We start from the raw sequence: 21,218 nt of genomic DNA, 5'->3' as shown, positions 1-21,218 counted from the left end.
ATTTTATTTTATTTTATTGTTTTTGTGTGAGTGTACCATCAAATCAGATCTGACTGGTACAGGAGGAGATTGTCCCTCCTTCCTCGGCAGAGCATCTGGTGGTGCAAATACCTTTTGTAAGAAATACAAACAGCATCTTCATCTAAATAAAATAAAAACAGACTTCACCTGATGGCCTATGTAGGCATCAAATTGATTACATATGTGGGGAAAAATCATTGGAGAAGTTCAATATCAGCTGTGAAAACTAGGCCACGTGCTGGTTGTGGAACAAACCATCAATTACTCATATGCAAGTCCAAGCTGAAGCTGAACGAAGTCAAATCCATGAGAACTAAAATCTGACCTATTGCCTCTCTTACTTGAATTTAAAAACCGTCTCAGGATGGTTGAGCACTAATGAATGAAGACCAGATGAGCTGTGTGAGGATATCAAGAATATCCAAATAATGCAAAAGGTCATTACAAAAGGTCTCTCTTACCTGAATTTTTTTTTAAAAAAAAAAAGCAAAAAAAAACCAACACAACTCAGGAACAGATTTGAGGCCTTGAACACTAATGAATGAATACCAAATGAGTTGTGAGAGGATATCAAGAATATTAAAAAAATGCAAAAGGTCGTTACAAAGACAGAGAAGAAACAAAAGACAGAGAAAGATGTCAGAAGAAATTATGAATATTGCATTGAAACATTGAGAAGCCAAAGCAAAGGGAAGAAATCAGGAAGTGAAGGAGCTGAATTGATGATTCCAAAGAGCTGATCATGAAGACAAAGCAAAGTATTAAAATGAAAAGTACAAGAAGCTGGAGGGCGAAAATCAAAAGAGATGAACTCGATCTGCATTTCTTAAGCTGAAGGATCTGGAGCACAAATTCAAGCCTCAAGTTGGAATAATTAAGGATGCAATGGGCAGAGTATTGAATGATCCAAGGAGGAAAAAAAAAAAAGAAGATAGAGGAATACAAAGTCACTCTACCAAAAATAATTGGCTGGCACAGAAGAATTTCATGAAACAACATATTGCCTAGAAACAATGATGATGAAAGAGGAAGTTTAAGCTGCTCTGAAGAAACTGGCAAAAAACAAGGTGTCAGGAATCAATGGCATACCATTTGATATTGGCACCTAATATACAAGTTAAGTGTCTGATTCATTTTCCATTAATCCTGAGGAAAAGACAAATCCCAAGAAGAGTACCTTCTACAGAATATTGGTCAAAACTGTCAAGATCATCACAATAAGGAATGTCTAAGAAACTCCTCAGGCCCAGATGAACCTGAGGAGTTGTAGTTCTTGTTGACTGTTAGCTGCAATACAGTTGGCAGTGACTCACAGTAGTGCAAGGCATAACAAGATCTGTGTAGAGAGCAGTGTGATGGGTTTTCAGAAGCAGCCCACCAGGACTTTATTCCTAAGACATGATGAACAGCAAAACATTTTAGTAGTAGCCAACTCCTGAGCAAACTTACTGTCATTATGTGATCCCGATTTATGGCAAATCCTTGTGTTGGAGAGTGGAACTGCACTCTTTGCCTGGATTTTCATGAATCAGAATCAACTCACTAGCAAACAGTTTCACCCTTAGAGAGGTTAAACATTTTTTCAAACACTGATTGGAACCACCTCAATTAGTGGCTAAGCATAAGCCACTTTTGCCACTCAGAGATGACTAGTTAAGTATATTAACTGATTAATAATTAAGTGAGCTCTGTTGGGATTTTAAGATTTTCTCATAACTCACGGCAATATCATTTGTACAAACTAGCCCTGCTCCATGGTGTTTCTATGGCTGTGGCTATTAAAAACAGAAAAACCCAGTCACCACCTAGACCATTCTGACTCATGACAACCCCAAATGTGGCAGAATAGAAAGAACTTCATCCCGTAGGATATTCATACCATTACCGTTCCAGAGCAGCTCACCAGATCATGTTTGCCTAGTCTCTAGGTAACTTTCCAGCTAGTAGTCATCACACAGAAAGTCCTAATGTACTAATACTCATTTTTAATTATGAAAAAGAATGTAAAGCGTAAGGTTGGTGCAGGATCGGCCAAGGTTTCTCTGTTGTACATGGGGATGTTATGCGTTGGAGTTGGATCTCTATGTAACAACAATCAACTCAAACTCGTTGCCATCAAGTTGGAGCCGACTCATAGCTGACCCTTGAGCGGGTTTTCTGAGACTGTGAACTTCTCAGGAGGAGATTCCCTGTCTCTCTCCCTCGGAGCATTCAGTGGATTTGAACCACCAGAGAGGCTTGTTCTTTGGGTTAGCAGGACATCTCTCTACAGACTCTCCCACCAGAGCTCCTAACAATGAAAAATGTTATTAACAAGGAAAATAGGTACAGAGCTCCCTAGAGCCTTCTGCATACTGTCTTTGCAATTCTTTACATCAAAGTGTAAAGGAATAAAATTTATCTTTTAAAAGGACATTCCATCTTTGAGGACCCATTTTCTTTAGAAGGTGGAGGGATAGTGTTTGCTAATACCCCCCCCCTTTTGAAACAACTTTTGTTATATTTATGGTCAGTAGGTGTATGGGAAGACAGTCTTTGCACATCTATGCTGCTGAAAATGAAAATATTTTTCCATGTATATCTTTTCATGGAGCTGGAGGAGAGTGGAGAAAATAAAAATCAGGAGGGGGAATAAAATCAGTGGAATTGTAGGCAACTGGCGATGGAAATTTTATAATGTTAAATTAAGGGATTAGAGAATTATATGTTTTGAACCAGGATATGGCATCAAGAAAAATCATCTCACGGCAATGTGTAGTCTAGATCAGAAGGAGGAAGACTCAAATGGCTGAGGTGAATCAGTCGGCAAATTGTGAAAGCTGGGGCAATCTGTGACAAGAGCTAGGGAGAGACGTTTTCAAGGAAGATCCAAAAGAAATGAGCAGATGCGCTTACATAGCAAATGTCAATTGAGATAAATGGATCCTTGGATGGCACAGAGTCTTAGCAATAATTTTATGGTGTGAGAAGATCTACTTTAATTATTTTTGGCTTATAAAGTGCTACTGATCACTGCTGCTGTTTGAAGGCTTTGTTGTAATCTGAGTTTAGAATTTAAATTGATATGATAATGCACTTTTTTGCTTCCTCAAAAGTATGTTAGCTAGTTTGATTTTCTTCTCTATTTCTTTGTATTTCAGTACACCGTTTTAGAGCATGTTCTAATGGTTTCAAAATCTAATGATATTTTGTGTTGTGTTGCATGAAAATCTTTGCCTCACCATATGGTAAAAAATATCATTTATGTGAATAAAATCTTACATGTTTCAGGTTGTTGGTTTTTTGTTGTTATGAGCTGTCACATTGCCAGCAACTCACAATGTCCCTATCTATGTCCAACAGCTCTGAACCCTGCCCTATTCTGAACCAGTCTCACTGTCTCTGACACAATTACCCTCAGTTACTCAGTCAATTACCTCAGTTACTCTGTCAATCCATTTCATCCTGAGTCTTCTTCTCTTGTACTGTCCCTCTACCCTTCCAAACATGTTGTTCTTCACCAAGAACTGGTTTCTCCTGGCAACATGCCCAAAGTATGTGAGACTAAGCTTCAAAATCTTTGCCTCCAAGGAGCAGCTTGGCTGCACCCTCTCCAGGACAGACCTGTTTGTTCTCTTGGCAGTCTATAGTATATTCAATAGTCTTTTGCAGCACCACATTTCAAAGGGATAAGTTCTTCTTTTGTCATCCTTATTCATTGTTCAGCTTTCTGATGAGTAACAAGTAGTTACAAAGACCATGGCTTGGATGAGGCCACCTTAGTCTTTCGACTGCCATTGTTGCTCTTTAGCACTCTGGAGAGGTCCCTGACAGCAGAATTTCCCAATGTAATTATTATTATTATTTTTTTTTTTTACTCCTGGTGCCAAGAGTCTTAATTGTGGAACCAAGTAAGTTGAATCTCCTCTCCATCTATCATGGTTTTGCCAGTTGGCACAGTGGTGAGAATCTTTGTTTGCTGGATGTTGAGCATTAATTCATATTGCAGACTAGAGTCCTTGATCATCTGCAGCAAACATTTCAGGTCCTCCTCAGTGTTGGCAAGCAAGATTATGTTATACGCATAATGCAGATTGTTGATGAGTCTTCCTCTAATCCTGATGCCACATTCCTCCTTATAAAGTCCAGCCTCCCAAATAATCTGTTCTGCATATAGATTAAAAAAAATTGGAGACAGGATGCATCCTTGATGCACTCCTTTCCTGATTTTGAGCCATGCAGTATTCTCTTGCTCTGTTCTGACGACTGCCTCCTGGTCCAAGCATAGGTTTCGCATGAGCTCTATCAAGTGTTCTTGGATTCCCATTCTTCTCAAAGTTAGCCACAGTTTGTTGTGAAATACAGATAGACATACCTCTGGTACTCTCTGCTTTCAGCCAAGATCCTTTTGACATTGGCAATGATATCTGTAGTGTCATGGCCTCTTCTAAATCTAGCTTGCACTTCTGGCATTTTTCTGTCGATGTTTTGTCCCAGTTGTTTCTGGATAATCTTCAGCAGGATTTTACTGGCAAATAATTGTCAGACAGGAATCTTTATATAAAATGTTGAATGAGTAGATAGTGTCCAGCTACTACTACCATTGTTCTGAAAGGGATCACATTAGGGAATGGGAACAAAAGTCAAAATCATAAAAACAAAACAAAACACAAACAGAATTATTGGCCTGATAGAAACTAGTGGAACCTCTGAGAATGAGCATGGCCTTTAGTCATCTTTAAAACTTTAAACTGAATTCACTCCCATGACTTTGCAGCCCGACAATAGACATGACTGCAAGGTGAACAGTAGCACCAGGGAGATACACACTCTTCAGAACAAACAACCGTATGAGGTCAGAATGGCAGCATTTGCGCAAGGCAAAAGCTCAGCAAGCAGTAGGGGATAGGAAAGAAGTACTAGGCTGATGAGAAACAGAAAGGGAGTGAGGAAAGTGCTGTGACATTGTTGATATTGTAATCAATGTCACAAAAGAAGTGTTGGAAATTGAATGGAATATCAATTTGCTGTGTGTATTGTTGTTACTCTGAGTTGACTGTGACCCACAGCAATCTTATGAACAATAATGATCCAATCTCACTGTCTCCAACACACCTACTCTCATTTCCCGTTACTGAGATCCATCTCATCCAGGATCTTCCTCTACTGTGTTGTCCTTCTCCTCTTCTGAGCATGATGTCCTTCTCAAAGGACTGGTCCTTCCTGGCTACGTGCCCAAAGTATATGAGACTGGGGGGGAAAAAAGTATATGGGACTGAGCTTCAGAATCCTTGACTCCACAGAGAAACTTGGTTTCACCTCTCCAGGACAGACCTGTTTGTTCTCCTGGAGGTCCATGATCTGTTCAATACTCTTTGCCAGCTCCACAACTCAAAGGCATCCTTTCGTCTTCTGTCATCCTTAGTCATAGTCCAGCTCTCTGATATATAGCAATTAAGAAGACCATAGCCTAGATCAGGCATACATTAGTTTCTAGACATCATTGCTCTTCAGCAGCCTGAAGAGGTCCAGAGTCTGCAGACTTTCCCAATGGAGTACATCTTTTTTTTTTTTTAAGGAAAAAAATACATATATATTTCATTTTATACTGATTCACTTACAAAGTTAGTATATATTGTTATTCACACAGGATCTTTCCCATTTCCTTTAACCACCTCTCTCTACCCATCAAATTGTGTGATTCTATGATTATCCCCTGCCCATCCTCATTCCTCTGCTCCCCCAGATCCTCATAAACATTTTACTAACTATCTTTCTATAATAATGGTCTTATACAGTATTTGTCCTTGTAGGACTGAGTTAGTTCACTTAACATAATGCCCTCCAGTCCCTCCCAAGGTAGGTGGTGACTTCAAAATCATTGCTCTTGTATGTTGTGTAGTATTCCATTGTGTGAGTGTACCTCCATATGTCTTTGGCTTCCTGACTACTGGTGCCAGGAGTTTTGATTGTGGGACTAGCAAAAATAAATTGTTAACAATCTCAGTTTCTTCTTTATCTGTCATGGTGTTGTCAATTGGCCCAGTGGAGAGAATTTTTGTTTTCTAGATGCTGACCTTCAGCTTGTATTTCTAGTAGTCTCTGTTCAGGTACTGTGTAGACTTTCTTCCAAATCACGGTTGAAAAAAAAGAAAAGAAACACCAGATTAAAATAACCAACCAAAAAGATGTCAGAAAAATGAAAAAAATCCTGAAAAAAAAGGAGCAAAAAAATGTCCAGTGGAAAAATTTAGTTACTGTTTAAACTTCTACCTATTCTACCTATAGCACAGTAAGATAAAATTAAAAAATAGCTCAACTGGCACATTCAAAAGGCATCTATTGCAGGCCTACTAAGTTCCTGGCACTGTTCTAGTAGCTGCTAGCCAAGAGTGAGGTTAAGGCCACAGCTTGCAAATCAGGCAAGGCCACTTCCCAGGAACATGTTGAAAGACAAGTAGTGAAACAAAGTAAATGATCACAGAGAAGGCTGGAGCTAGGTTAGATGCCAAAGGCCCTTTTTGTGTGCTACTGGCTGTACCGGAGAAGGATAAGCATGCCACACTATGCACACAGGACAAAGAAAGGTTTTCAGTATGGACTTAGAAGGCCTTTATATAAAAGTCTCTGCCAGTGGCTGGAGCAAGAAGTGGCCTAGTGAGGATTAGGGTTTGACAGTTGCCTTATGAAAGAGTGAACACAACAGTGCAGAGGTGTCACATCCATCAAACGAGAGAAACAAGAGTAAAGTTCAAAACAGAAGCAAGGCCAGAACAGGCAATGGGGACATCAGAAAGAACTATAGTCTAGGGTTAAAAATTTTCTCAAAATTTCATCCATACCAAAAGAGAAACAAGTATGCCAGTAAATTTTTCATGGAGCTTAATAAAGACATTTTCCTTGTATAATCTTAAAAATCTTCATGTTCACCTATAGGCATACCACACAGAATCTTGGGGAAGATAAACTCCCTACCCACAAACCAGAGTTTGGGGGGGAAAGCGATCAAAACCAGCTAGAGCTGTACATAGAGAACTGCCAGACAGTCAGATAAGCTGAATTTAGAAGAGGCTATGGCACCAGGAATATCATTGCTGATGTCAGATGAATCTTGGCTAAAAGCAAAGAATACCAGAAGAATGTTTATTTGTGCTTTATTGACTATGTTAGGCATTCAACTAGGTGGATCATAACAAATTATGGATAACATTGTGAAGAATCCAGGCCATGGTCTTCACAATTACCTCTTACACATCAGAGCAGGGCAATGACTAAAGATGATAGAAGAATAGATACCTTTGGTGCTGGAGAAAAGTATTGAACATACTATCGACTGCCAAGAGATCAAACAGGTCTGTCCAGGAGAGAGTGAAACCAGGTTGCTTATTGAAGACAGGGATTTTGAAGTTCCGCCTCATATACTTAGGGCATGTTATGTTGCTAGGAGAGTTTATTCCATGGAGCGGGACATCATGCTTGGAAAGTGCAAAGACAGCAAAGGAGAGGAAGACACTCAACCAGGTGGATTGCCCAGTGACTGCAGCAATGGGCTTGAATGTGTGAAAGATTGTGTGGATGGCACAGGACAGGACAGGGTTCAGATCTGTTGTTCATAGAATTGTACTCAATTTGATGGCACCTAACAACAATCCATCCTGAAGACTGTAATATTTGAGGCTCACCAATAAATGTTTCAGGTAGGTCTATATTTTTTGCGAGCACTGTTGTGTCATCTGTATTTCAAAGACTGTTAATGAATCTTCCTCCAATTGATGCCACATTCTTCATATAGTCCAACTTCTCTGATGCATGCAACACCAATGCACAACTTCCCTGATTTTAAATCATGCAGTATTCCCTTGTTCTGTTTTTACAGCTGCTACTTAGTTCATGTACAGGTTTCCATGTGACCACAAGAACATGGTCTGGAATTGCCTTTCTTCTAAATGTTATCTATATTGTGTTGTAATCCACATAGTCAACTGCCTTTGCATAGCTAATAAAACACAGATACACTTCTTTTTGGCATTCTCTTATTTCATCCAAAAGCCATTTGATGTCAGCACTGATAATCCTTATCTCCACAGCCTTTTGATATCCAGCTTGAATTCCTGACATCTCCCTGTCCATATACTAAGCCACCCACTTTAAAATGATCTTAAGCAAGATTTTACTTCTGTGTGATGTTAATAATATTGTTAATTAATTTTCAAGATCTATTGATATACTTTTTAAAAAAATAAGCCCCAAAACTATTCTCTTCCAATTGGTTGGACAGGAGGGCTGTCTTCAATGTTTCTTCATCAAATGGAATGGGAAATGAACTGGGCAAATGCATTCGTTTCCTATGTATCTCAGCAATTACCACTGACCCCGTGTGTTGAAGGGTAGAAACTGCATTCTTTTGAGTTTTGAAACAGATCGCCAGTCTTTGCTTCCAAGACACATCTGAGGGGGTTTAAAATGCCAACCTTTCATTCAGCGCACGAGTACATCATCATTTTTCCTGGCTGGGGACTCCTGTTAGCTGCCTAGAGATGCTAAAACAAAGTGTCACAAATGAGGTGCCTTAAACGAGAGAAAATGTTTTCTCTCATAGTTTTGAAGGCTAGCAGATAAAAATCAAGGTGTCAGCAGGGACCTTTTTACTCTGGTTCTTTTCTAGCTTATGGTGATCCCAGCTCTTCCCTGGCTTGTGGAAGAAGAATCCTTGTTTCTGCCTCTGTCTTTCTGGGACCAACTTCCTTCTGTCTTCCCATGACCATCTTCTCTCTGCCTCTGTTTCTTCTCTTTTTGTAAAGACACCAGTCACATTGGGTTAGAAATTCTCCTCCTCCAGTATAGCTGCTGTGGTCCTGGTTGTTTAAACAACATAGATTTGTTATTGAGGCATACACAGGTCATTCACTAATAATGATCCCTTTATAAATGTCACATTTATCCAAGGCAGGACAATGAGAAGCTCCCAGAACTCTGGCACATGGAACACAGACAACAAGTAAGGACAAATCAATGTTTGCTCACAAATCAGTTTCATAGTGAGCAAAGCTGTTTATTATTTTTTTCATTTTCTTTTAAATTTATTTTCATGAAGGCTTACAGAGACTCTGGATTTCCATTCATTCATTGTTGCACTTTTCTCCCTGCCTTCCCCCAAATTAGCTTTTCTTTTTGAAAAGTAAAAGAAAAAAATCCTTTCATTGTTATTCAATACCTCCCCCCAAGTCCACTCCACTAAGCTGACAAGCTCATCCTTTCCTCCCTTTCGCCCCACAGTGCCTCTCCCTGGGATTTCACGGACCTTGCTAGAGGCTTCCTGAAGCTTCGTTAGCACCAGCCCTAAGTGATGCCTTTCATTCAAGTCGAGGATCCTCCACCCTTGTTTGCTTGTTTGCAGATCCAGGACCCAAAACCCACTGCTGTTGAGTCAGTTCTGACTTTGAATGACCCTGTAGGACAAAGCAGAACTTCCTCACAGATTTCCAAAATGGAAATCTTTATGGAAACAGACTACCACGTCTTCCAATTACGGCGTACTTGGTAGGTTCAGATTACCAACATTTTGGATAGCAGCTGAGCACTTAACCACTGTGCACAGAACATCGTGCTGGGACAGGTGGAGGGTCAGTGAAAGAAAGTAAGACTCTCAACGAGACAAACTGACATGGTGACTACCACAGTGGGATCGGGCATATCAGAGAGCTAGAAGATGGTGCAAGAGAAGTGCAGTTCAGATCTGTTGCTCGTAGAGTTACTATGAGTCCTTTCAAGGGCACCTAACCACAAGAAATACTATACTATCCTCATAATTGTTACCTTGAACTCACTGCTATATTGTTATCACATTAGCTATGGTATTAATTTCACAGTGTTAAGAAGAACCGATGCCTTCAAGTTGTGGTGCTGGAGAAGAGTCTTAAACATACCGTGGACTGCCAAGAAAACAAATGGGTCTGTCTTAGAGAGGGTGAAACCAAGTCTCTCTTTGGAGGCTAGGATTTTTAAGCTCCACCCCACTTACTTTGGGTACGTGGCCAGGAGAGACCGGTCCTTAGAGAAGGACACCATGCTTGGAAATGGGGAAGGACAGCACAGAAAAGGAAGGCCCTTGATGAGATGGATTGGTACAGTAACTGGGGCAATGGGAGATGGTGTATTGGAATTAGTGAGACTGGCTCAGGACAGGGCAGGGTTCAGAGCTGCTGTACATAGGGTCACTATGGGTCACAGACAACTCAATGGCACATAACAACAACACAAATACTACAACAACAAACAATTCTTATTGCTACCAAGTAAAAACCAACTCATAGCTGACATTCCTGCAGATTGTCAGTGATTGTAAATGACAGGGGACAAGGTTGTCTACATTTCTTCCACAGATTAGCTGGAGGATTCAAACCACAGGCCTTTGGGTTGGCAATGCAACTCCTTACCACCATGGTATGAATCCACCAGTTGATCCACAGGAGAAGGATGAGCAATCTTCTCCAGTGCAATTTAATGCTTCTGAAAGCTCACTGGAGGGTCAGCTAGAGGTCGGTTCCAACTCAAAAGCACACAATTACAACAATGAGAAGCCACCAGAGCTTCCTAGATCACTAGAGCTCCCTAAAAATACCACCAGTTGTGGTTGTTGTTTGTTGTTATGTGCTGTCAAGTTCCCTGCGACTCATAGTGACTCTATGTACAATAGTTCTGAAGCCTGCTCTGTCCTGAGACAGTCTCATTAATTCCAACTCACCTACACCCATTCCCCCAGTTACTGTATAAATCAATCTCATCCAGGGTCTTCCTCTCCTGAGTTGTCCCTCCACCCTTCTGAGCATGATGTCCTTCTACAAGGATTGGTCTCTCTGGCCACGTGCCCCAAGCATATGAGGTGGAACTTCAAAATCCTAGCCTCCAAGGAGAAACTTGGTTTCACCCTCTCCCAGATCTATTTGTTTTCTTACCAGTCCATGGTATGTTCAAGACTCTTCTCCAGCACCACAACTCAAAAGTATTGGTTCTTCATCTATCATCCTTGGTCATTATCCAGCTTTCTGATGCATAGCAAGTAATTGTGAAGACTGTGAACTGGATCAGATGCAACTTAGTCTCTAGACTGACATCGTTGCTTCTCAGTACTCTGGAAAGGTCCCTGACAGCAGTTACCTAATAAAATTCGCATTTTGATTTCCTGACTGCTTGTGCTAAAAGTGGTGATTGGGGAGCTGAGTTAACAACTTCAAGCTCTTCTCCGTCCATCATGGGGCTGCCAGTTGGCCCAGTGGTGAGAATCTTTGTCTTCTTGATGTTGAACTTCAATCCATATTGAAGACTACAGTCCTTGACCTTCTAAAGCAAGTGTTTCAGGTCCTCCTCAGTCTTACCAAGCAGGGTCATGTTGTCCATGTAAGGTAGGTTGTTGATGAGTGCTCCTCCAGTAGGTGGATTTAAAGAAGAGAGAATTGTTTTCTCGCAGTTCTGGAGACAGAAAGGCAAAATCAGGGTGTTAACTATCAATTTATTCCTGATAGACAGTTTCAGTGTTCCTTGGTTCCCCGGCTTACAGATCATCCTCACATCACAGCCGTTCTTTCTTCTGCCTTTGATGGCTTTAGAGAAGGTTCTTTCCTTGGCTTTTCCAGTTACCAGTGGCTCCTGACCTGCAGCTGCATCCCTTTCATCTCTGCCTCCTTTGTATCACATGGCCCTACAGGCCTGTACCTCTATGTCCACATTTCCCTCTCCTTAGAAGAGCACCTGTCATAGGGAGTTCAGGCTCAACCTAATTCTGTACGATTCTATCTTGATTTAACTACATCTGCAAAGACTCTATTTCCAAATAAGGTTACATTCACATGTTCTTGGTGGAAAAGAATTTTGAGAGGATAATATTCAATTAAGGGAGCTCTGGTGGCTTAGTGGCAAGGAGTTGCACTGCTAACCCAAAGGCACATGGTTCAAATCTACTAGCTGCTTCATGGGGAAAAAGAAGGGCAGTCTCCTCCTGTGCTATTTACTGCCTCTGAAAACTCAATGGAGGGTCGGCTTCAAGTTGACAGTACACAATAATCACCACCACATGATGTTTATGGGTTCCAATTATTATTGACATTCAGCAGTAAATTAAAAGGGACAAAATCCCTGCCTCGAGGATGTGGCATCCTAGTAAATGAGGACAATAAGTAAAATAGTATGTTAAAGTATCATAATTTATGTTTATGTGATTTAATGTTTTTACTGGTCAATCTTCAGAAGTAGATCACCAGGCCTTTCTTCCTAGTCTGTCTTTGTCTGAAAATTCCACAGAACCCTGCTCACTATTGTGACCCTGCTGTTATCTGAAATACCAATGGCACATTTTATGGCATCACAGAAGCACACAAACCTTCACAATACAACAAACTGACTCACGGATGGTAGTAGATAATATAAGAATAAAGCAGGAAAAAAGAGAAAGAGACAGAAGCAGAGATGCTTTAAATAGGTGTGCCTTTGGTACAGGAAAGGTTGCATCTGGAAGAACTGCAGAACACTAGGATGGAGGTGTGCAGGTAGCAGGCCAGGGAATGTTTCAGCAGAGACTCTGGAGAGTGTGCCTGGAGGTGTTCTGGTCCTTAAAGAGCCCAGAGTCCTAGAAGGATTGAAGGGAGAGCAGCAGATGGGATGAGAGTGGTAAAGCGGGTGGGGAGTACACCAGAGAAGGGTTTATACCTCCTGGTTCTGCTCCTTCCTTTAATTCAGGGTGTATGTGGAGACAGGTGGTTCTCAGGTACCAGGTGTGACTTCTCATTTGCTTAATCTACGCTTGTCTGAGTTGCAGTGAGATTCTTGGTTACAGAGGAATTTACCATTTCTTTTCTTTCAGTGCTTGGATATCAATTGGAAGTTAAAGTTTGTTTGGTTATGTTTGGTTGTTTTTATCAAAAGCAAACTCAGGCCTTATAAGAATTTAAAAACAATTACATCTGATCTCTTGGAACAAATATACTATTTTCTTTTTTTTTTTGCTTCCAAAAATATTTTTAAAAATAACATCAAAAGCAATAACATCTTGTAGCTTCCAAATCAGCTCCTCTGAGTTGCAGAATCCTTTGTGGAAGGGATAACAGGAAATACGGTCTGCCTAAACAGAAGCAAAGGAAATGATAATTTCCCTGCTTGTCTTCGACATTGTTTATGTGAAAATATTCTGCCCTCTTAGATGTTTTAACTCTGAGTGTCCTCCTCCTAGGCAGGCCGGAAACCCTGAGGGTTAACATCTTAGGAGTTTTGTTTCTAAGTAGTGACTGAAAAACACCGTATGAGAAAGACTTTTTAATTAAAGAGAGCAGAGCAAGAAATAGAATCTCAATTTTATTCATTTCCTCCATCAGTTCCCAGACAAGAATTCACATACTTTTGAAGTTGTGCAGTTTTTTCTGGCTTATAAACCACCAGCCTAATTAAGGTTCTAGGATTCCTGTGCCCTTCCAGTTTACTTTTCGACATTGTAAAGATCTTCCAGGAGCCCACAAAAAAGATGAAGTTTAAAAAAGAATTGTAACATTTTAGTAGCATAAAGGGCTTTTGAATTCCAACTACCTCCACAGTGTTTTTTTTTCTTTTTTACTAACTTTTAACTTCTCTACTTGCAGAAAGAACTTAAAAACAAGCCAGCCTTGTTCTTTATTCATGAAAATGACATCTATTTTTCATTAAGTATATTTTTACCATAATGTATAATTATTGATTTGAATCATGGTTTGTGGAGTCGTTCTTGAGGGTGGAATGCCTGCATAGATTATTTTAAATTCTTCTGCATCAGAGACCTCTCTGTTCTCTTCATTTATTTATTTTTCAATATTATGTATATTTAAAAGTATTGTGGTTTGGGTGAAAGTTGGCAGAGCCAATGAGTTTTCCATTCCACAATTAATAGATACTTCGTCTTGCAGCTTTACTTACCAACTCCTACAGTGTAGCAGCACTCTCCCCCCTTCCTTTCTAGGTTGCTCTTATCCATTCATCCTTCTTTCCAGCTCCTTTCTGCCTTCTCAGCCTTGCTTTAGGGAAAACACTGCCTTTTTGATCACATGTGGTTAATTGTTCTGAGGCATGTGCTCCTTAAGAATGTTACTGTTCATTTTATAGGACTGTCTGTTGTCTGGGCAAAAGATGATCCTGGGGAGCTCTGATGGCCTAGTGGCAAGAAGCTGCACTGCAATCCAGAGGAGCACAGGTCGAATCCATCATATGCTCTGCCGGGGAAGGAGGGACAATCTCCTCCTGTACCAGTCAGATCTGATTTGAGGGTACACACACACACACACAAATAATAAAATAAATAATTTTTTTTTAAAAAAATGATGATCCCTTAAGGAGGATTAGGTATAGAAATACATGATCCAGCAAATCTACCAGTAATACATATTCTAGAGAAATAAGCCATGATATGAATCAATACATGCACACCTTGTTCATCCAAGCATTATACACAACAGCAAAAAGATGAAAACAACCTAAATAAATGCCCATCAATATATGAATGTTGCATGAAAGGTGCATGATGTTGTTGTTGTTGTTGATGATTGCCTTCGAGTTGAGCATGACTCATAGTAACCCTATGAACAAAAGGCCTGAAGCCTTTCTGTAACTATCAGCATTTATCAAAGTTCATAAGAGTTTCTGATGGCATGTTGTTTAGGTAGTGGATGCCACTCCTGCTTCCAAAAGGTGCATAGACATAATGAAGTATTTTTCAATGTTCACTGCTATCATTATGGACTCTTGCATGTTTGCTTTAAATTTTGGGTTATTATCCAACACCAGTTGATTTATTTTGTTGCTCAAATGGTTCCAACTTTGACAAGTATTATGTTATACCTTGTCTGTCAGAAAAAAACAAGCAAAAATCCCAAGTTTCTACTTTGTATGAGGCACTTTCCCTCTTTACATTTATTTTAATGGCATCCAGCTTCCACATGTCCTGGCCCTTTAACCAGATGAATGACTTTACATCAGTTATAGAACCTCTCAGAAACCCAGTATATTAATTGTTTTTAAAGATCATAATGTAATAAAACCTTTATTTCAGATTTATTATTTCCTGAAACTCTACTTATTGTTATTCTTAATCATCATTTAAACCATTAAGGTAGTCACAATAATCTTTATGATACTGACAAACAGCCTGGGACAAAAGGAGCTTTTGCCAATTGCATGAGGTTATGCACCTGACAGTTGTTGAGATTGGAGTGCAGATCTGTCTGGCTCTAGAGAACACATTGTTTTCCAAGTGCACTAAGTTGGCTTTCTCACCTTTGCACAGTCTTACATATTGTAATTTTTTTTTTACATATCTGTATCCCTTGCTAGACTGTGAATAGTTTCCAAGTTGAGACATGAGAGACCCAGTTTATTAATCCATAAGATAAGGCAAGGATAACGTGTGTAACGGGGAGCTTAGTGTTTTAATTAAGCGCTCACTATAGATCATTTATTGAAAGTTGCTACCTAGGCACTATGCCATTGGATCAATTACAGGTAAACATTTTAAAGTATTTTAATTAAATTAAATAAATTATTAATAAATAAATATATAAAAATATATTTAAAATATTTTAAAAGTATGTGTTATTTTTGTCAAACTTTCTCAGAAAACTGTCCTAGAACCAAAATTCTGGAGATTCAAACCCACTCAATGGCTGGGTAGGCCAAAGACCCGGTGACCTGCCTCCATGGGAACCAGGCCACAGGTGACCCGCATTGGGTTTGGAGACTGAATCCCAGGGGAGGAGAGAGCCATCGTTCTCCACGGAGCAGCTGGTGGGTGAACTGCATGCCTTTGGGTTGGCAGTACAACTCCTTACCACGAAGGCCACCACAGCTCCATTATTGGAGTTTAAACTGTGCCACGCAGGGACCTCAAATTTTATATCCAAAGCCAAACGCACATCTCCACCCAATTTGGATTTATGACGACTGGGTTTCCGAGACTATAAATATTTACAGATGACTGTCTCATCCTTTGCTTGCAGAGCAGACAGGCGGATTCAACCGCTGACCTTTAGGATGACAATCAGGTCAACATTTAAAACATTATGCCACCAGAACTTCTGAGAAGTTTCTATGTAAAGTTATTTACTAATTGTATCTTCTTTACTCTTTGCCTTTAATTAGGTTTAAATATTCTTGTTCAAACTTCATGCTTTGGGGGGTATTCTGAAATAATTTTTACGCCTGAAATTCTTCGATTCCCTCTTCCCCAATTAATTAAATTCTGTAAAGCAGACTTCGTTCTTAAACGCAGCGACAGTGACGCGCGGAAGAGCCTATTCTATTTAAGCAAGGAATCCTGAAGTCCCTCCCCGTCCTCCTCAAACATTTTTCTGTCAGATGACAGTCTTATTCCTTCTTTCCTGGTGGCGGTGGCAGCGGCGTTTTTGAGGTCACAGTAGGAAGCGTCCTCCGGGCCGGGCAGTGCAGCGGGTCTGGCACAGGAGCGCCTCCTCCTAAGGCTCTTCGTAAACCAGGTTCGGGGTTAACCCCAGGATGCACATTCCCGCAACTCGCTTCCTTTTCCAAAGCCCTATCTGCGGAAAAGGTGTTCTCGTGGGGCGCACTCGCTCTCGCTCCCTCCTCTGTGTGGGCCTCCAAACTCTGGAAGCGTTGCCTCTGGCGCCTGGGCATCGTGGTGTCCCCTGCCGCCGCCAGGGTGCCTCAATGTAACTTCACAACCCTGCAAGCAGGGGGTTCACATGGGGTACGAGACACACGCACTGCCTCAGACACCACTTTAGACAGGTGGAAGTGAAATTGCCCTGAGGGCTTACATGCTTGCCTAAGAACCAGTCCGCCGGGCGCAAAGAGAAGCCAGACTCGTGCTGTTCCGCAGCGCAAGCCTGGAGCGCGCTCCCAACGCGCCCGCGGCCCGCCCCCTCCTGGAGTTTCTTTTGCGGTTTCCTGCCGTTCCCGCCCTGAGCTTCTCCACTCCATGAGAGATTCCCTCTCTGATTTCCCGTGTCCCATCCCCAACCCTGCCCTGGGGGCCCCTAATACCCTCATTCGCCCCCATCTGCGGCGTCCCTACTCCTGTTTGTCCCTTCCAGTTCCGGGCTTCCTTATCCTCCCCCTGTTCTTCTGTCCCCTCCCCGCCCCTTCCCCCATTCCCGAGAGCCCTCCCCGTCCCCGCTTTAAACCTGGAGCGGAGCTCTGGGGTAGGTGTGCTCCCTGGCCCGGAGCGAGAAGGTGCGGTATTCGCTGGAGCTTCTGGAGGAGCGCGGGCCCTGCGCGCACCATGCGACCCGAGGCTGCGGCCGGGGCTCCGGAGGCGCGCGGACGCGGCTTTCACTGTCCCGAGGACGGTCCTGGAAGGCCTCCGCCGCCGGCTGGACCACAGAGGTGAGGGCATCCCCAGGACCCGGGTAGAGAGGCATGCGGTAGTCGGTGCACAACAGAGCAGCAAACAGGGGTGCTGGGGTCGCTGCGAGCCTAGGGCTCCGGCTGAGCCGGCCGCCGCCGCGCTCCACATCCAGTCCCATCGCGATGCCAAGTCAAATCCTTAGTTAAAAGACGGAGGGGACACAGAGTCCTAGTGACCCCACACGGAGCCTCAGCTTGGGCAGGACTTGGCAAGATGGGTCAACACTTCACTTTTATAGATACGAAATTCATCCAGCCCGGAAAGCAAACACCAAATTCCAGCATCCCAAAGTAAGTTTTGCAAGGGACCTAGGTTGACTTTCACCAGAACTTGTTCTGGAGGGTTGGCTTTCACTGCTCCAACCACCAGCCTTTTAAAATGCAGTAGTTGTTGTTGATATGTACCGTCCTGTCAAAACTGACCCCTAGTTGACTCTCCCGTGGGTTTTTAGAGGCAGGTGCTCATACAAGCCCATCTTTCTCTGTGGAACAGCAAGTATACTCGAACTGCGTACTTTTGGGTTGGCAGCGCAACACGTCACCACTAAGCCATCAGCTGGTGACCGAGTGGGAAGAGCTGCCCTGCCAAATGGAAGGCATTAGGTTCAAATCCCCCAGCCGCTCCGTGGGAGAAGGATGGGCATTCTCCTCCTGTGCGACTTACTGCTTCTGAAAACCCGCTAGAGGGTCAGCTGAGAGTCAGTTCCCACTAAAGAGTACGCAGTAACAACAACCAGAAGCCACTAGAGCGCACTGTTAGAGTTTAGAGAAATTCAGTAGAACGGGGAAGTGGGGAGTGTGCGACGTCAGTTAGACCTTTTGAAAGGGTTGAATGCGCCAGGCAGCCAGGGAAGAGAAACAGATCCCCCCTTGCTCGCAGTCATAGAACTTTATAGAATCACGATCTTCAATAACTGAAGAGGTGTGGTCGAAATTTGCAGTGACAGAGTAGCCCCGCCCCCACTGCCAGCTACAGCGAGGAATTCTGAGTTGAGAGAAATGTTTCCAACAGTGTGTGCCCTGATAACCGTGTCAGATTCGGGAGTTATTCTCAAAACAGAATGAAGGCAGTGTGTTGGGAATGTGCCGAGGATAGAAAACAACAGGTGGTTCTGCTTTCCACACAGGCCTGAGGCTCAATGATTCATTTTTAGGCAGATACTAGAAATGATCAGAATGATAACTCTTGTGATATGATTCTGAAACACACCAGCAGGAAAAACACAGCTCTCATGCTCCTTGCCTCCTAGCTCCACACCCTGGAGACCTTGGAGCTGCACATCTGGAGATGCTGAACTGATGAGAACTGCAAGACAGGTAAGCTGGCATTGAGATAGCAACCACTCCAGGCTGTTTGTCATACATGGTCAAGAACTATTGCAAAAAACGATCATGCCTCCTGCACCCACTGGGTCAGGGAACTCAAGAGTGCCTGGGGCCTGGGAGTAGGAGCCTGATGTTAATCACACCTGAGTTACATAAAAACTGGCTTCCTAGCTGCTTATTCTTTCTGGAAAAGAAACAAACTATTTCCAGGTGAAATAGAAAGGATTTCTTCCATGTTGGGTTTTCTCCCGCAAACCAGCAGGTTGATGGGGCATGGAGGTCGTGGCTGCTCCTTGTCCCCACCTTTAAGAAAAGCTCAGTACACCATTAATGTCAGTTTGGTGTGCAAATAAGAGCAGAGCCTGTCTTGGTGCCCAGAAAGTGCATGTTAAAAAGCCCCCAGTCGTCTAGCCATATCTGAAGACTCTTGGCGCTGTCTGCAAGTGCTCCAGGGATGGATCATGTTGTCTGAGCAAATACACTCAAGTCCAGAGCTTTGTGAGTGAAGATTAATCACCCCTGCTATTTTGTTAGTCTGTATTGCTAACACAGTCGCTTTATTCTGGGGTAACGATTTGCTTTCACAGCATTTGCATTTCCTTTGTTGTATTTTGAAAAATAAATGGATGAGTTGAAAATTTCAGAATGATTCATCTGGGAAAGACTGTTTAGTTCACGTAACACATGTGACCTATGGTTTAATTATTGATAGCATGGTAAGAAAATGCTGGTACAGGAGAGCAGACCGTCACTGTATTTTGCCTACTTAATAAATTAATGTGCGAGTGAGGCTTTTAAATATAGCTTTTATCATGTGTTTTAAAGAATGAGGTCAATGGAACTACACTGAATTAACAAAATTTTAATTTCTTTTTCCTCAGTTATTTTTACATGCAATATCTAAATAATGTAAATTATTTTTTTTCCATTTAAACTTAAGTTCTTAAGTATGAGATTTAAAAGGAGTGTGAGGGGAAGATGGAAATAGGGAATCTAGAAGTTCATAAATAATCTAGTATTCTTTTCAATGAAATGTATGTGAAACATCTCAGTTGTTTGTAAGAATAAAAATAAAAGCTATAGTACGACTTCCACCATAGGCAAGACTTCCTCCATATCCTTGCCTACTATGATGACAAGGCCATCTGTGAGGAAAACTGTCACTTACATAAAAATATTAGGCTGCAGTCTAACATTTCCTAGTTTCTTGTCTGCGTGGAAAATGGGATAAAGTGTGTTCACAGATTTTGTGAGGAGGAAGGCAGGGGTTCTTTGGGACAGTGGAGCCATCTCCCCGCTCCTCCAGCAGCCTTTTGAGGAGCAGAACTACCTGACCAACTGTCAACATGGGGTAACCACATAGGAACCCCAAAGCATTTTCCATGGGGGGATACTTCTTGCTCAACAGCAATCTCTTCCCACAAAGTAGGAGTACTCTTCCTACCCAGAGCCCAAAGTCCAGTCTACTGATACATCATTTCTGACTCATGGCCATCTATTGGGTTTCCAAACCTGTCAGTCTTAACCAACACATGGCCAGTAGATCACAACTTTTAGTTGGCATCCAAATGCCTCACAGAGTATAACCATGAGGACTTCTTCAGCCTTGTTTATTTCTGGAGACAACTACTACTTACTGACCTACACTAGGATTATCTATCTGTGAGATCAAAATTTGGATAGCATTTGAATTTGAAAGAAGGTCCAAAGGCCCTGTGCCCCAATCAGTCAGGTCACCTCACGCTTTATCCTCACACACTTGGTATGCTGGCACCCCTGGGGAGTTGTCTTTCTTCCTCACCTGGGAAAAATAATGATCATATGACCTCTGTTATATTTCCCTCCAGGCCACTTGCCAGCTCTGCAAGGGAGGTGATTTCCTGGAAGAAGTTAGGCCTGTTTATTCTGCAGGGCCTGTCATCACGGCTTCCAGACTGCCCACACCTTAGCCTTAGCACATGAGGCAAGGCCCTTGCTGTCTCTGCTAGTGTCTGTTCCCTTAGTCCTAATAACAAGCACACAACACATCTTAAACAGTGCTTTTCTGGGTAGTACAATCGATTTGTGATTGACTACCAACCTAAACATAGGCAGTTCACATCCACCTAGGGCTCCAAGAAAAACCTTGCAATATGCTTTGTTGATTATAGCCAAGAAGAAAACTCTATGGAGCAGTCCGACTCGAACAGAGGAATCATCAAAATTCTGCCCATAAGTCACAATTGACTCCATGGCAGTGAGTTTGTTTTGTCTTATATACATTCCGGCTCACTTTTTTTTTTTTTTTTTAAATTTCCGTTCTCTTCTTCATATTTTGGTACAAATTACAGATCCTACTGATTTTCATTTAATCATAGACTAGGCTAGCACATGACTAAGCAATATTTTTTTAAATTTTTATTGTATTATTTTTATGTATACTGTCAAATCAGATCTGACTGGTACAGGAGGAGATTGCCCCCTCCTTCTCCAGCAGAGCATCTGGTGGATTTGAACCACGT

At 41.9% G+C, this 21,218-nt stretch overlaps 1 protein-coding gene across 1 annotated transcript in view; it reads left to right on the top strand.

The window, feature by feature from the left end:
* Nucleotides 1–17,266: 17,266 nt before the first annotated feature.
* RIPPLY3 (ripply transcriptional repressor 3) overlaps nucleotides 17,267–21,218 on the top strand; it is a 30,364-nt gene continuing 26,412 nt past the window's right edge. Inside the window, exons 1-2 of the mRNA XM_006886782.1 lie at nucleotides 17,267–17,370; nucleotides 18,642–18,708. Coding sequence (XP_006886844.1) covers nucleotides 17,267–17,370; nucleotides 18,642–18,708 — 171 coding nt within the window. The remainder of the gene's footprint in view (nucleotides 17,371–18,641; nucleotides 18,709–21,218) is intronic.

This window comes from Elephantulus edwardii, unplaced genomic scaffold (assembly GCF_000299155.1).
Source record: "Elephantulus edwardii isolate Elephantulus edwardi_28Jun2011 unplaced genomic scaffold, EleEdw1.0 scaffold00051, whole genome shotgun sequence".
Classification (NCBI taxonomy): Eukaryota; Metazoa; Chordata; class Mammalia; order Macroscelidea; family Macroscelididae; genus Elephantulus; species Elephantulus edwardii.
This window is presented reverse-complemented; position numbering and strand designations above follow the sequence as displayed.